This window comes from Ursus americanus, chromosome 33, assembly GCF_024610735.1.
Source record: "Ursus americanus isolate L20-20 chromosome 33, mUrsAme1.1.p, whole genome shotgun sequence".
Lineage (NCBI taxonomy): Eukaryota > Metazoa > Chordata > Mammalia > Carnivora > Ursidae > Ursus > Ursus americanus.
This window is the reverse complement of record NC_142159.1, coordinates 9,715,391-9,729,096: the sequence shown is the minus strand read 5'-3', so window position 1 is coordinate 9,729,096 and position 13,706 is coordinate 9,715,391. Positions and strand designations below refer to the sequence as shown.

The window sequence follows — 13,706 nt, the reverse complement described above, 5'->3', positions numbered from 1 at the left end:
TGACACTGTAATGGGGAACAAGAAAACGGACACAAACATACTTCAAAGTCTTTTACTGGTCACTTCCGTGCCATGTGCCAGCAGTATCAGAAATACAAAGGTCATGGTTTTCCACTAAAATAATCTGTTCTCTTCAGCTTGCCTCTTCCCATAGCGTTTCTGTCCTGAAAAGTATAAGCCAGTGTGTTAATATTCCCAATTAATTAATGCCACCCAGGCTTTTTCTGAAGAGCTGGTCTCAGTCCCATATCCGCATTTATCATCCAAAGATGTCCACTCAGATTAGGTTTCATCCTGGACCAGTCAGCCTAAACGACATCCCAAACTAGATGAACTACACTTGTTTCTACCCAATGCTTCTCCCACACTCCCAGGAAAGGGGCCAGTAAGATCCCATGGTTTGAGGTTTCCCCAACTTCAGCATGAGCTCAAACCATGACTGTGCATTCACAGCAATCGGAACTCGCTGCCGAAGGTGCAGGGCTTTGGCATCTGGTACCTTCTACTCCTAGCAGTGTGCTCTTGGCAAATCTAAGACCTAAGGCACACTGTAAACATTTTTCTCTTCTGGCCCTGAACAGCTAGTATGGCATACAAGGAAGGTCAGGTGTAAATTACTATGAAAAAACTAGGACTTCCCGGAGGCCTGAACAGCCTTGTATCGATTCACTACATTACTCAGGTTCACACAAGGCTCAAGCACTCCTTGAAGCTGCAACGAAGCTATGCAAGTTTCCGGTAGCCAACTTACCCAACTATACACCCATCCTCACAGACGAGGACAGCTTTACCGGTGACAACCTAAAAAACCCAACCAAAAAGGACACTCTCAGTAAAGAGGCAAGAAAGCCATTGATATTTACCAAATACAGAAGTATTAGCAATCACAACAGCTGCCGGAGCTTCACATTCACCCTCCCTTTAAGCCTAAGATTATCCCATGTTAGACGGGAGGAGGAAACCAGTTCAAAGAGAATTCAAACCCTGTTTGAAACTAGCCCACAGGCTCTATACCAGACTATTAAACACCACAAGGCCAGCTTCAGTGTTCCTTTTCCTCCTTTTACGACCACCAAGACCAGCGTTCAGATCCGATGGGAAAGGGAACCGGAGGGTCAGGCTGTCTTCAGCATCTGACCTTACCTCATCTAAAAACAGCAACAACCGGTGTCCTCAGACTCTTCAGTAGCAGACGCTGACAGGGACACTTGGGGGACACCTGCAGAAAAAAGTGAAAGCTCTAAACCAGAAAGTTGATCCAATACACCCATCTACATGGAAGTTAATGGAGAACACCTGGACTCGGGGAGAAGCTTCCAGCCCAGGTCCCGGGCTGTTATAGGAAAGTCGAGTGGCAGCTGCAGGTATGATGCTGACCTGTGCTGTCAAAGTCTCTCCAGGTTGCTCTCGCATGCAGTTGGAGAACCCATGGCCACAACCGGCCACAGCCCTTGGAAACATGCTGTACCGACCTTCCCCCCCCCCTCCGGTAGTTCCCAGACACCTACCAGGCCCCGAGGCGGTTGTGTTCCATCAGTCATGACCCCAGAATCCTCACCAAAAAGCTCCACTTCAAAGTCCTCCTGGAATCTTCATCTGGCACAGCTGAGATGAGAAAACAGTGGTCCCGAATGATCTCAGTGTTCCCTTCCTTGGGTCTTCATAATCAAAGGCGTGACTGGCTTCTGGTACTTATGCCTTAAGCTTTTCACGGCAGTGACTCAAAGCACTACTGAGATCAGTGTCACCTGCCACTAGATTTTTCCCAGGACACCTGCCCATTCCACTCCACTTGCCCCTCCATACTGGTTTCTTGGGTCTCAGCAATTTGTTTCTCAAAAGTCTTTTTCTAGCAACTCTATGCAAGACCCCATTTAACAGGGGCACCTGGGTGTCTCAGTCCGTTAAGCGTCTGCTTTCACCTCAGGTCATGATCCCAGTGTTCTGGGATCCAGCCCCGCGTCAGGCTCCCTGCTCAGCGGGGAGCCTGCTTTTCCCTCTGTCCCTCCCCCTGCTCGTGCTCCTGCTTGCTCTCAAATAAATAAAATCTTGGGGGGAAAAAAAAGACCTCATTAACAGAACATTTCTGCTGGGCTCTGGAAACCTGTCAATTGTAATAAAGGACGCCACCTCCACCTGACAAATGGCAGATACAACGGGAACTGTCTTTTCCTGAAATGTTGCAGATCAGTTACAGCAAACAGAACGGCGACCGTCAAGGAAAACTGTCACTCTGGGCTCCTTTTTGACCACAGCAGCTATGTGGAAGCAGCTGCAGCTTCGATAAGGGCCTCAGGGCAATTTAGGTCCCAGGACCGCCCCAAATGCTGTCCAGCCCTCAGAGTCCCCTAAAGCTCATGCACTACTGCATAACTGAAATTCATGTACTGAAATATACTTGAGACCAAATAAGAGAACAGACACCCCTGGGGCGCCTGGGTGGCCCAACGGGTTAAGAGTCGGACTCCTGATCTCGGATCAGCGTTCGAGTTATGGTCCAGTTCGGCCCAGCGCCCCGCATTGGGCTCCACGCTGGGCACTGAGCTGAGCCTCCTTAAAGATAACATATAACCTTTTACATATTTTTTTAGACTGAGCTTATGTGCAACATGGGGATGGGAGCCCAAGGCCCCAAGATCAAGAGGCGCATGCTCAACCGACTGAGCCAGCCAGGCGCCGAGAACAGATACCCTATTACCAATTACCACTTTACTATATGCCAGAGTTTGACCTCATTTAATCACAAGACCATTTTATCATCCGTTTTTACCTTTAAGTTTAGACCAACTAAGCTACCTACTGAAGGTCGCCAACCAATGTAGAAAGCCACGAAACTGGGATTCAAAACAGGATCTAAAGGACTCTTAAAACGCGACTCCCAGAAAACCCTACCCTTTTATCCAGTGCATGGATTGCTTAACGTGTTGTGCAGCCAGGTGACAGGTGAAATCACTTCCCCAAGGTCACCCAAACGTAGCTTTAACAGGCAGATTCAGTTTCAGATCTGGTGGACACCACCGCGCGGGGTCTCCCAGGACTGCCCTACACCAGACCGCCTGTCCGCGTTACTCACCCGTCGCACTGCAGCGCAGGGATGCGCGGGCCGAGGCGGGGGCAGGTGCGGCCCTCGTGGGCCCCGGCCCCTCTCACCGCGCGTGCGGCGGACCAGGCCTTCCGGGCCTTGGTCCCAGCAGGCCGGGAGGCCCGGCAGCTCCGTGCCGCTATCAACATCCCGCAGCCTTGGGAGGTAGGCCCGGCGTGTGCGGGGCGGGTGGCGGCGAGGCTACGGCGGGGTGAGAGGAGGATAGCGTGAACTGCAGCAGGCCCAATCTCATCAGGAGACACGCCAGCACCGCGGCAGCTGGGAAAAAGGAAGCGCGGGCCCCGGAAGGGGGCTTATATAGGCCTCGCCCCTGGAGGCCGCGCCGACAACTGGAACAACGCGCCGCGCAGGCCGCTGGGAGTTGTAGTCTGCCCTGCTCCAAGCCCTGAGCGCCTGCGGAGTCCAGGCCTTTTTTGGCTCCGCCTGTGTTCCGTACTCCCGAATGTCGGGTACTGGGCACTGGGCTCACAAATGAAGCAGACCCGCCGTGCCCCCGGGAGTTCAGTCAGACTTCCAAAGTTGGAAATGACGCTGTGAGCTGCGACAGGACGCCGCTCCGTGGGCGACGGGGGAGCAGCGGCTGAGTGGGTTTGGGGAGGCGCTCTGCGAGCTCATGTTGGAGCGGGGCCCTTGGGGAGGGGTTCTTAGGAAGGAAGGGGCGACCGAGTACTCGGAAGATGAACGCATTATTTGTTCAAGGCTTACCTCTTCCACTAATAGATAAATTACTGAGCGGTTACCAAGTAAATGATGCTCGATTATCTCAGCTAGTTTTCATAATAACCCTGTGTATAGCTATTATAGTTACACCCACTTTACAGATAAGAAAACTGAGCAATGCGTCCAGGGAGCTAAGGAGGTAAGGACTGGAATCCATGAGTCCACTGCAGAGATCATTGCACCCTGCAACCTTGCTAAACTCATTTATTAGGTTTGGTAGCTCCTGTGTAAGTTCCTTAAGAGTTTTCACATGTCTGTGAATAAAGACAGGTTTGCTTCTTCCTTTCCAATCTGGATGCCTTTTATTTCTTTTTCTTGTCTTATAGTATTAGCTAGGACCTCTAGTACAATATGAATTAATAAGTTAAATTTAATCAAAATTAAAAACTCTCAGGGTGGGATTCAGGAGAGGAGAATTTTAAAAGGACATGGGATATGGTTTCACTCATTTGTGGAACATAAGGAATAGCAGGGAGATCGGTAGGAGAAGGAAGGGAAGAATGGAGGGTAAACACAAGGGGGAATGAACCAGGAGACTATGGACTCTGGGAAACAAACTGAGGGTTTCAGAGGGGAGGGAGGTGGGGGATTGGATTAGGCCGGTGATGGGTATTAAGGAGGGCACGTACTGCATGGAGCACTGGGTGTTACACACAGTGAATCATGGAACACCACACCAAAACTAATGATGTACTGTATGGTGTCTTTTTATTTTCACTGCTGTGTAAGTGCCTGGCATATAAAAGAGCTAGCACATAATAAAAGAGCTAACAACATAATAAAAAAAATTTTTTAAATAAAATTTTAAAAAAGTACATGGGGAAAAGGAATAAAAGATAAAAAATAATATCATACATTATTTTTAAAAATTAATAAATCCAGGATTGAATCAAGGATCATACATTATTAAATAAATAAATAAATAAATAAATAAATAAATAAATAAGACATGAGGGTGGCTCGGTTGGTTAAGCGTCTGACCTTTGATCTCAGCTCAGGTCTTCGTCTCAGGGCGTGGAGCCTACAATTAATCAAATAAATAAAGGACATGGGAAACTTTTTTGGGTGATGTATGTTCATTATTTAGATTGTGGTAATGGTTTCATGGACGTGCACTTGCATCAAAAGTCATTACATTGTACACTCTAATATGTGCAGTTAGTTTACTATGTGTCTTTATACCTCCATTAAGATGTAAAAATAAAAAACATAACCAAGAAAAATTTGATATTATTCACCTGCTCCAAAATCTCCACTGACTTCACGAGACATTCGGAATAAAAGCTGAAGTCCCATGATGGCCTTTGAAGCTACATGATTTGGCTCCTCCTCCTCTCCGCCCTCATCACCCACCATTTGCTCCCTATTTCATTCTGCTCTCTTAGCCTCTTTGCTCTGCTTGGAGCATCCCTTGCCTGATCCCGCCTCAGGGCCTTTGCTCATGCTGTTCTGCCTGGAACTATCCTCTCTGGATATCACAGACACCCACACTACTCACTCCGTCACTCCCCCTCGTTTCGTGTTCTGCTGTCATCTCCTCAGAACACCCGATTTCGACGCAGCACCCTGCCGCCCTTCAAGCCATTGTCCTGCCCGGTCTTATTTATAGCACTTAGTGCTTCTTGACATCACATTATATAGGAATTTTTTTCTGTCTTCCCCATTACAGTGTGAGCTCTCAAGACCAGAATTGTGTCTTTTTATTTTCACTGCTGTGTAAGTGCCTGGCATATAAAAGAAGAGCTAGCACTTATTGAAACAATTGCGAAGTAAATGAACTAATCAATGAAAAAAACTTGGCCATGGCCACATAGCTAGTAAGTGGCCTTTGGAACAAAAACCTTGATCTCTCTCATGCAAATGTGCAGAGCTGCCTGCTGTGGTGCACAGCTCTTCCAGATGACTTTGTGAGGTGGGCACCGTGGTTTGCCTTACTTAGCAGAAGGGGAAGCAGAGTGTGGGGGGAAAGCCACTTGCCCCGCCCCAGTCATAGAGCGAGTGTCTGGCAAGGTCCGCTGACATCTGGCTTCTGGGGCTCACTGCAGAGGGCAGGCACATGACCCTCGCCCACAGCAGGAGCCTCTAAGAGAGGAAGTTCCAAGAGCCCAGTGCTGACAGTGCACTGCCCACGGGTGCTGACCACAAAGGCTTCTGGGAATGCTGGGTTCCAACTGCCTTTCAAGCTGTTGCATGCCTCTCTGCCTCTGTCCCGCGGCTCCTGCCAGGAGTGCCCTTCCTCCTTGAACTCCCTTGCTCTTCTTCATCCTGGGAGACCCAGCTTCAGAAGCGCCTCCAGCACAACGTCTTTTCTGAGCCTGTAGCTCCCCGAGTTCAGAGTCCAGCCCTAGTGTGGGATTTGACTGGCTGAATTAGTGAATGAATAGCACTTACCCGCTTTCATTCATTCTTTCAACCATTAATATTGACTTAGTTCCTGTTTTGAGCCGAGCACTGAGGATCCCACCATTGATCACCGCCCTCAAGTGACCTAGGGAGGAGACAGCGATCGCAGCGGACAAAAGGGCATGTGACCTCACTGGCCAGTCAGCGCGAGACTTCCTGAGGACAGGGATCTAACCCCAGGCCTGTAGTAGGAGTCAGCCCTTTGAAGAGGAAAAGAGGAGTGTTCCTGGCAGAGGGCAGAGAAGAGGAAAGATGTTCACATGGCTGGAGCTCAGAGTACCAGTGGTGGGTAAAGGAGGGGCTAGAGGCATCCATAGGGACCTGACACACAAAACATTTTTCCAGTTAAACAGAGTGAGGTGGAGACAATATCTCAATTAAGGACTCAGTGGGGAAGGTGGGAGTGGGGCCGACTCTTAATTTGGGCAAAGCTGGCAGGAAGGATTCCTTCCCGAACACACACCCTTCCTGAGGCTCCTCAGGGTTCCTGGATTCTCAGGCTCCTCTCTTTTTCCTACTCCTAGAGATAGGGGACGAGCAGAGACATGGGCCCTCTCAGGCTCTCCCACGCAGGTGACCAATGACTGAGATTACGTGGAGACAGGTCAAAACGGCTTCTTATTGATTTGTTAGGAGTTAGCCAGAAGAGGGGCACCTGACTGGCTCAGTTGGTAGACCATGTGATCTTGAGCTTGGGGTCATGAGTTCAAACCCCACTTTGAGTGTAGCAATTACTCACATACACACATACATACATTATATCCACTGGGGGAAAAAAAGAGCTAGAAGAAAACCTGGGCCTCCCTAGATCCTCAACCTGTCCTGTCATAATTAACACAGAATCAACACAGAAATAGCAAATAAGGCTTTGGGCTTGGGCAAACCTGGCAGCTAGTCTGTCTTCCTTGTTGAGTGACCTCGGATTCTTTATCTCTGAGCCTCAGTTTCCTCATCTGTAAAAATGAGCAGAATAACAACACCTTACAAGGTTGTGTGAGAAGGAAATATGATGTGATGGTCTGCAACAGTGAGGATTTCGCCTCACCACCAATTTGCCAAATAAATTAAACTGGTAAAATCCACCCACGGTGGAACAATGAGATTAAACCGACAGATGAGCTGTCTGCGACCAGCCACAATTCCAGCCTTGATAACTTGGGCTTCCAGACCGCCTGGAGAGGGTAGACTGGCTCTTGGAGGCAGATGTCCCTGCCTTGCCCTTGCCACTAACCCACGGGGACCTGACCACAGTGTCCTGGTCCTCTTGGCACTTAATTTGCAGTCCCCCTTTGTGGCATCGGGGGCATAATGAAGTGTGAGACAAACTCAGATGTGAGTCTCAGCTCTGCTCTGTGACCAAGACAAGCCTCAGTCTCCTCGGCTCTCCAACAGGCACACCATGGCTTTCTTAGAGTTGTTGCCCGCAGAGTGTGAAGAACTGACCATCTGGCCTCGTAAATGTTAGTTGTCCAGACCACAGGCCAACTGCACTCCCTCTGGAATCGCATTTGCCTAGATCTGTCCGGCCTCCTACCAGCCCTGTTGGCCTGTGTCTCTCTGGGCCCTGAGGCCCCGCCCAGGCAGGTGCTGAGGATGCATTGGGGGCTGTTAAACATTGAACCTGATCATTGAACGGGAGGCCCCACGCCAGGGCCAATGGAGCTCCGGGAAAGGAGCACCTGGGTGGGGAAGGGGCACCTATAAACCATCAACTTTCTGGAGTGGTGTGTCCAGCTCCAGCAGCAGGGGCCCAACTAGGGCACTGCCCGGAGGATGCGGTTGGAGAGAGAAGCCAGCGGGCGGGATGAGGTGGACGCTCGGGCGGTGTGGGGCTCGGGCCAGTGCGTGCTTGGTTCTCGTCCCTCGCTCGTCCTCCTCCCCACGCTGCCTTCTTTAATCTCCCATCCCGCGAGGTAGGGGCTATTAGAGGACAAAACTGGGGCCCCCACGGAGGAGAGCACTAGCCCTGGCGTCTCGCGCCCCCGGCCAAGGGGCGGGGCCAGCCTGCGGGGCGGGGCGGGGCGGGACGGCTGGCCTCTGGCTGGACGGCTGGCCTCGGGCGGCGGGGCGGCTGGGCTGCCGCGCGGCCGGGCTGCGAGACGCGGGCCATGTCGGCGGGGGGCTGCAGCTACCAGTTCCGGATCGCGCTGCTGGGGGACGCGGCGGTGGGCAAGACGTCGCTGCTGCGGCGCTACGTGGCGGGCGAGCCCGGTGCCCCGGAGCCTGAGCCCGAGCCCGAGTGGGCGCCCACGGTGGGCGTCGAGTTCTACAGCCGCAAGCTGCAGCTGCGAGCCGGGCCGCGCGTCAAGCTGCAGCTCTGGGACACGGCGGGCCACGAGCGCTTCAGGTGCGGGCCGGGCGGGCCAGGGACCTGGGGGGCGGGCAGTGCCCCCCGCCCCGCCTCCATGGCGGTTCCCCGAGGGCTCGGCCTCAGTGGCCCGGGTACAGGTCTGGGAGCCCCTGCCCTGGTCTCTGGCCCTCCACGTGGAGTGGTTCGTCCCACAGATGCGGGGGGGGGGCAGGGGGGCAAGACGCCCAGCCAGAGGCCTGAGACCCTGGCGCCGGGACGGAGCAAGGGCCCTGCCACGGAGACCTGGAGGGATGGGTGACCCGGCTGCTGAGAGAGCCCCCCCCCGGAGCAGAGCGGGAGGTGTCAGGGAGTTTGGAAAGGAAGAGAGGTTTGGGGCGGCCTGGAAGGAGTTCGCCAGGCAGAGAACGGGAAGCAAAAATCTGCCTTGAGGAAAACGCCCTGCTTCCTCCAGGAATGGGGGAATGGTCCAGAGAGGATGTGGGTGGAACTTGCTCCCTGGCCGAGGCGCAGGCACTCCGCGGGAGAGACAGAAGCGCAGAGAAGCCGGCGGTGGGAAATGAGCTGGGGGCCGGTGAGGCAGGCGGTGCCCGCGGGGAAGTCCTGCGTCTGAGGGGCGCCTGGAAGGCCTACCCCTCTCCCAGCTCACTCCCCCTCCTTCAGGTGCATCACCAGGTCCTTCTACCGGAATGTGGTGGGTGTCCTACTGGTCTTTGATGTGACAAACAGGAAGTCCTTTGAACATATCTGCGACTGGCACCAGGAGGTCATGGCCACTCAGGGCCCCCACAAGGTGATCTTCTTACTGGTCGGCCACAAGAGTGACCTGCAGAGCACCCGCTGTGTCTCAGCCCAGGAGGCGGAGGCGCTGGCTGCCTCCCTGGGCATGGCCTTCATGGAGACCTCCGCCAAAAATAACTGCAATGTGGACCTGGCCTTCGACACCCTTGCTGACGCCATCCAGCAGGCCCTGGAGCAGGGGGACATCCAGCTGCAGGAGGACTGGGGGGGCATCCGGCTCATCCACAAGACCCAAGTCCCCAGCGGCCCCCCCAGGAAGCAGCCCCCAGGTCCATGCCAGTGTTGACTCTGGGAGGGAAAGGGTTGAAGCAGCGGCAACCTCAGAAGTGCTGCTGGGATGGGGAGTGTCAGTACCTTTCTGGAGAGCAAAGGGCAGGATGTATCCAAAGGGTTAATATAAACAGTATCCGAGCAGTCACACCTCCTGGATTTTGGGGTTTCAGAGTTTAGCCCCTTTCTGCCAGAAAGCTCTAAGAAGCCAGGTGTGCAGCTTCGTGTCCTTCAGCTTGTTTCCTCAGTTGTCAGTGGGGCTCATAAAAGACCTTGCCACGGTGGGGGGGTGTGGGCATGATGAGAAATGGATGGGGGACACGCTCAGCCAGAGCCAGCCCTACGGTAGAGCTGAATACAAGAACAGTCCTCACCACTCTTTCCCCTCTGACATTTCTGGCAGTGCTCCCGAGCCCTGACGCTGAGACGCACCGAGTCTGGACGCGGCAGCACAGGCGAGGACTGGGCAGGGGATTTTGGGGCAAGCCTACCTGGGAGCTTCCTTAGGTCCTCAGACTTGGATGAGTCTTAAATGTGTGCCCTGAAACTCAGGGTTGCTGCCCAGTGCCCCTACTCCAAGGCCGGGTGCTGGATCTGGATCTGGGAGGCAGGGATGAAGGCAAGCGAGCAGCTCCTAGGTTGGGCACATAGTGGACACTGTGATTAGCCACCAAGATGTCCCTTCAGGGCTGAAGAACCCCCAGCCTTCTACCCCCACCCCGGTATCCCCCCTCCCCCAGCTGCTGGGAGTGCTGCCCGCGATGGTGATGATGGTGGGCTCACAGCATCCTCTGGGAACTGCCTACCGCTCAGGGCTGCCCACATCCAGTGTTGCTCTGTTGAATCTGTTGGGGGGTGGGGAGTGAGTGTTTAAAGGCCTGGCTCTCTTGCCCCAGCTCTGAAGGTCAAACCCAGCTTCATCACTCTTCCTGGGGCTGATTGAAGCCATTGTTCTTACATTACAGCTAAATTCACCCTCTGCTCAGTCCCACTTCCCTCCCTTCCTCCCCCAAGCGGATATTGATCTCAGGAATCCTCTAATCAATGTCTGCTCACTAATCCTCATCTCAGAAATTGCCTCCTGGGGAACAGGAACAGCTAGGTAATCAGGGAAGGCTTCCTGGAGATGGTGTTTATGTTGGTAAGACTCTCAGCAGGTGCAGAGGGGGTGTCATTGTGCCAGTGGGCACGGGAAGGGCAAGGACAGTTCCACAGCAAAAAAGAGCACAACCACTTCACTCACTTTGTGACCTGGGGACTTACTCGGTCTCAGAGTCCTCCTCAGTATCATGTGACTGACAATCCTTTCTTCCGAGGGTTCTTGGGAGGTTTCCAGTCAGGGTGGGTTTCTTAGCTTCCTCCCCACGGGGCCGGGCCGGGGTGGGTCTCCTTGTGCACTGTCTCCTCTCTTAAAACATCATCACTCATCCTTAGTCTGGCAAGGTTGGCAGGTTACCCTCATTTCACCAATGGGGAAGCTTGGAGAGGGAGAGGGAAATGACTTGTTTTTGAGAATGTTATCATTCCTTCATCGTTTTTTGTTTTAATAATAAGCATCTACTCTGTTCTGGGCTCTGAGGATGCAGTAGTGAACATGACAGAAAAGCCCTCCTGGGGTTGACATTCTAGTGGGAGAGAGAAAAAATGAGTAAATAAGTGAACTAAATGTTTCCAGTTGTAAGTGCTGTGAAGCCCACAGATCCTGGAGACAGGGCTGAGAGAGATGGGACTGACTGCTTTAGAGCGGTTGGTCAGGGAGGGCCTCCCTGAGGAGATGACTTTGGAGCTGAGTGCAGGGGAGAGAGAAGATGGGTGAAGCTAAGAGCGGAGGTCTGGGCCGAAGGAACGGTGGCCAGCACTGAATACTTCTTATGTCCGTGTGAGGTAGGTACTATTGTTCCATTTTACTGATGTGCAGACGAAGGCCCAGTGAGCAGGTTAACTGAAGCCAGTGAGCAGAGGGAGAAGCCCCGAGGCAAGGAACAAGGAAAGAGCTGGACTCTTTCTAGGAATTTACTGGAGATCTGAGCAGCTAGAGTAAGTGAAGAAGCAGGGAGTGACCTTCAGCTGGGTCTGTGGTTTCTTATCTCCCAGAGCTTTCCTGAACAGAGGATAGTGTAAGCCAAAGCTTGTTTGGGAGATGAGCAGCTGGTCCTGCTGGTGGAGGTGGGTTGCTGTCAGGAGTTCAAAACCTCCCCAAATCCCTGAAGACAGGAAGAAAAAACTGACCTTCTCCTCTGTCCAAATCCTGGCTGGGCACTGGAGAACCAGCCCAGGCCCACCCAAGGCTGGGTCCATCTCCAAGAAGAAGATGTTACCCACTGTCCCCAGCTGCCTCCCTTGAGGACTGTTCAGCAGGCTGCAGTCATACATCTCTAATGCTCCTCAGCCTCAGTTTCCCCATCTGTAAAATGGGGAGAACAGTAGTTTCTGTCTCACAGGGTTGTTGTGAGGATTAAATGAGGTATTATGTGAATTCCTACCACACACGTGAGCTCATGCATTGTAGGCTCTTTCTATGGCTTATTATTAACTCGAAGCAATCTTACGAGGTGGGGCTGAGCTTATTCATTTCACAGACAGGGACCTAAAGTCCAGGATGGGAAACTGATGTGGCTCAGCTGGTGAACCCAGGCCTCATCCACCACCTCGGGCCAGGCCCGGAAGGTCCTACCTTGTGCCTCGGGGCTCTGGTCCCACCCTTACAAGCCCCTCGTAGTGTAGCAAACCCTCTGGAGACTGCAAGTGCCTTTGATGGGTAGGATTCCGGCAGCAGTAGGAAGCAGCCCTGCCCAGCCCACTGGCTAGAGGAAAAGCAGAGAAGAGCAGTGGAGGGGGCAGGCCCACCTGCCAGCTCAGCCCCCACCCCATGGAGTACCATTGCTGTCACAGTTCAGGGCCCAGGCCCCGTGGTCTCGAGTGGAGACTGTGCTGCCCCTCTTGAGGCCTGTAGGGTGTCCCCTGTTGATTCAGCATCCACAGTGCTCCCCTCCTAGAATTCAAATTGTCTCCCCACAGTCCTGGCCCTTCCAGAGGTGGTGCGTGCTGCCTTTCCCCCTCCTTTTCCCTGACAAATTCCGACCCACCTGCAGCCCTGGGCTTTGCACGTGCTGTTTTCCTTCCCCTGGATGGCCCCAGCCCTCTCCCCTCTCCCGGGTGAGCGGACTGGCTTGCGACACTCAGATAAGTATCACTTCTTCTTAACCACAGCATCATCCCAGCTGCCTAAATTACGGTGGGCTTTGCAGTCAAGCCTAGGTTTGACTTCTGGCTCCACTATGTGTAACTGTGGGACCCTGGGGAACTCACTTCATCTTAAGCCTCAGTGGACTCCTCTGGAAAACGAGGATAGTAATACCTAATCACAGGGTTTTAGAAAGGATGAGATGAGAAATCAAAGACTGTGCTGGTCACACAGTAGGAATTCACAAAATGGAAGTCCCCTTCTTCCACTGAGGGGGTTTTATTCATCACCATAATGGAACAGACACTACCAAAGTAAACACTGTGGGGAAATACCAAGGATTCCAGACTCTAACAAAGTTCTTAAGGATCGTGACCTGCCTCTGGAGATGTGAACTGGGTTCTGCTTCTGTACTACGAGTGAAGTTCCAGACTAGTCCCTTCAGGTCTATCCCTAGACTCTTCTGAGCAAGCAAAACTCCCTCTCCAAAGCAGCACCCTGGCTAAACCCTCCAGCCACAGCAGCTTTGACAAGGGCAGGCTTCGAGGCCTGGATCCAGCCTTTTGCCCTTTTGAAGGCACGGAGCCAGTCTACCACCATGGGAGCCTTTCTGAAGACCCTGCCCATTCTGGGAGCCACTGAAACTTAGTGGGTGAAGAGGGAAGACCCATTCTGCCCTCCACACACAGCCTGGAACTGAAGATGTCTGGGTGGGAGCCCAGTCCCTGTCCTCTACCTCTGAGCCTCGGTCTTCATGGTAAAATGAGAACAATTCCTACCCCACAGCTTTGTGGGAGGATTAAATAGGATGCCATGTGTTAAGTGCCCAGTAAGTGTTAAGTTCCTTCTGCTAACAAGCTCCCTTTGGGTCTTTCATGTGTCGGTCCCTTGTCTGGAATGTCCTTCCTCTCTGTCAA

At 52.9% G+C, this 13,706-nt stretch overlaps 1 protein-coding gene, 1 long non-coding RNA gene and 4 other non-coding genes across 6 annotated transcripts; 1 reads left to right on the top strand and 5 right to left on the bottom strand.

Moving 5' to 3' along the window:
• Positions 1-38: 38 nt before the first annotated feature.
• LOC123782214 (uncharacterized) lies at positions 39-3,384 on the bottom strand. The gene is made up of 5 exons (XR_006776931.2): positions 3,074-3,384; positions 1,509-1,605; positions 1,144-1,219; positions 752-801; positions 39-164 (listed from the first exon to the last, which is right to left on the bottom strand). It is a non-coding gene; the product is annotated as an uncharacterized LOC123782214 (long non-coding RNA).
• On the bottom strand, positions 231-304 carry LOC123782500 (small nucleolar RNA SNORD99). The gene has a single exon (XR_006776994.1). It is a non-coding gene; the product is annotated as a small nucleolar RNA SNORD99 (small nucleolar RNA).
• Positions 983-1,116, bottom strand: LOC123782496 (small nucleolar RNA SNORA61). The gene has a single exon (XR_006776990.1). It is a non-coding gene; the product is annotated as a small nucleolar RNA SNORA61 (small nucleolar RNA).
• Positions 1,335-1,465, bottom strand: LOC123782494 (small nucleolar RNA SNORA44). The gene has a single exon (XR_006776988.1). It is a non-coding gene; the product is annotated as a small nucleolar RNA SNORA44 (small nucleolar RNA).
• On the bottom strand, positions 2,161-2,295 carry LOC123782493 (small nucleolar RNA SNORA16B/SNORA16A family). The gene has a single exon (XR_006776987.1). It is a non-coding gene; the product is annotated as a small nucleolar RNA SNORA16B/SNORA16A family (small nucleolar RNA).
• Positions 3,385-8,279: 4,895 nt separating the features above from the next.
• RAB42 (RAB42, member RAS oncogene family) lies at positions 8,280-11,176 on the top strand. The gene is made up of 2 exons (XM_045782514.2): positions 8,280-8,573; positions 9,198-11,176. The coding sequence occupies exons 1-2, from the start codon at positions 8,335-8,337 to the stop codon at positions 9,619-9,621; spliced, it is 663 nt and encodes a 220-aa protein (XP_045638470.1). The 5' UTR covers positions 8,280-8,334; the 3' UTR covers positions 9,622-11,176.
• The last annotated feature ends 2,530 nt before the right edge of the window (positions 11,177-13,706 follow it).

What these genes read in the sequence shown, in the direction of transcription:
- RAB42 (XM_045782514.2), top strand. Translation starts at nt 8,335, where the DNA reads ATGTCGGCGGGGGGCTGCAGCTACCAGTTCCGGATCGCGCTGCTGGGG. An exon ending in GCGGGCCACGAGCGCTTCAG is followed by an intron (nt 8,574 to 9,197) that starts GTGCGGGCCGGG and finishes CCCCTCCTTCAG; the next exon opens with GTGCATCACCAGGTCCTTCT.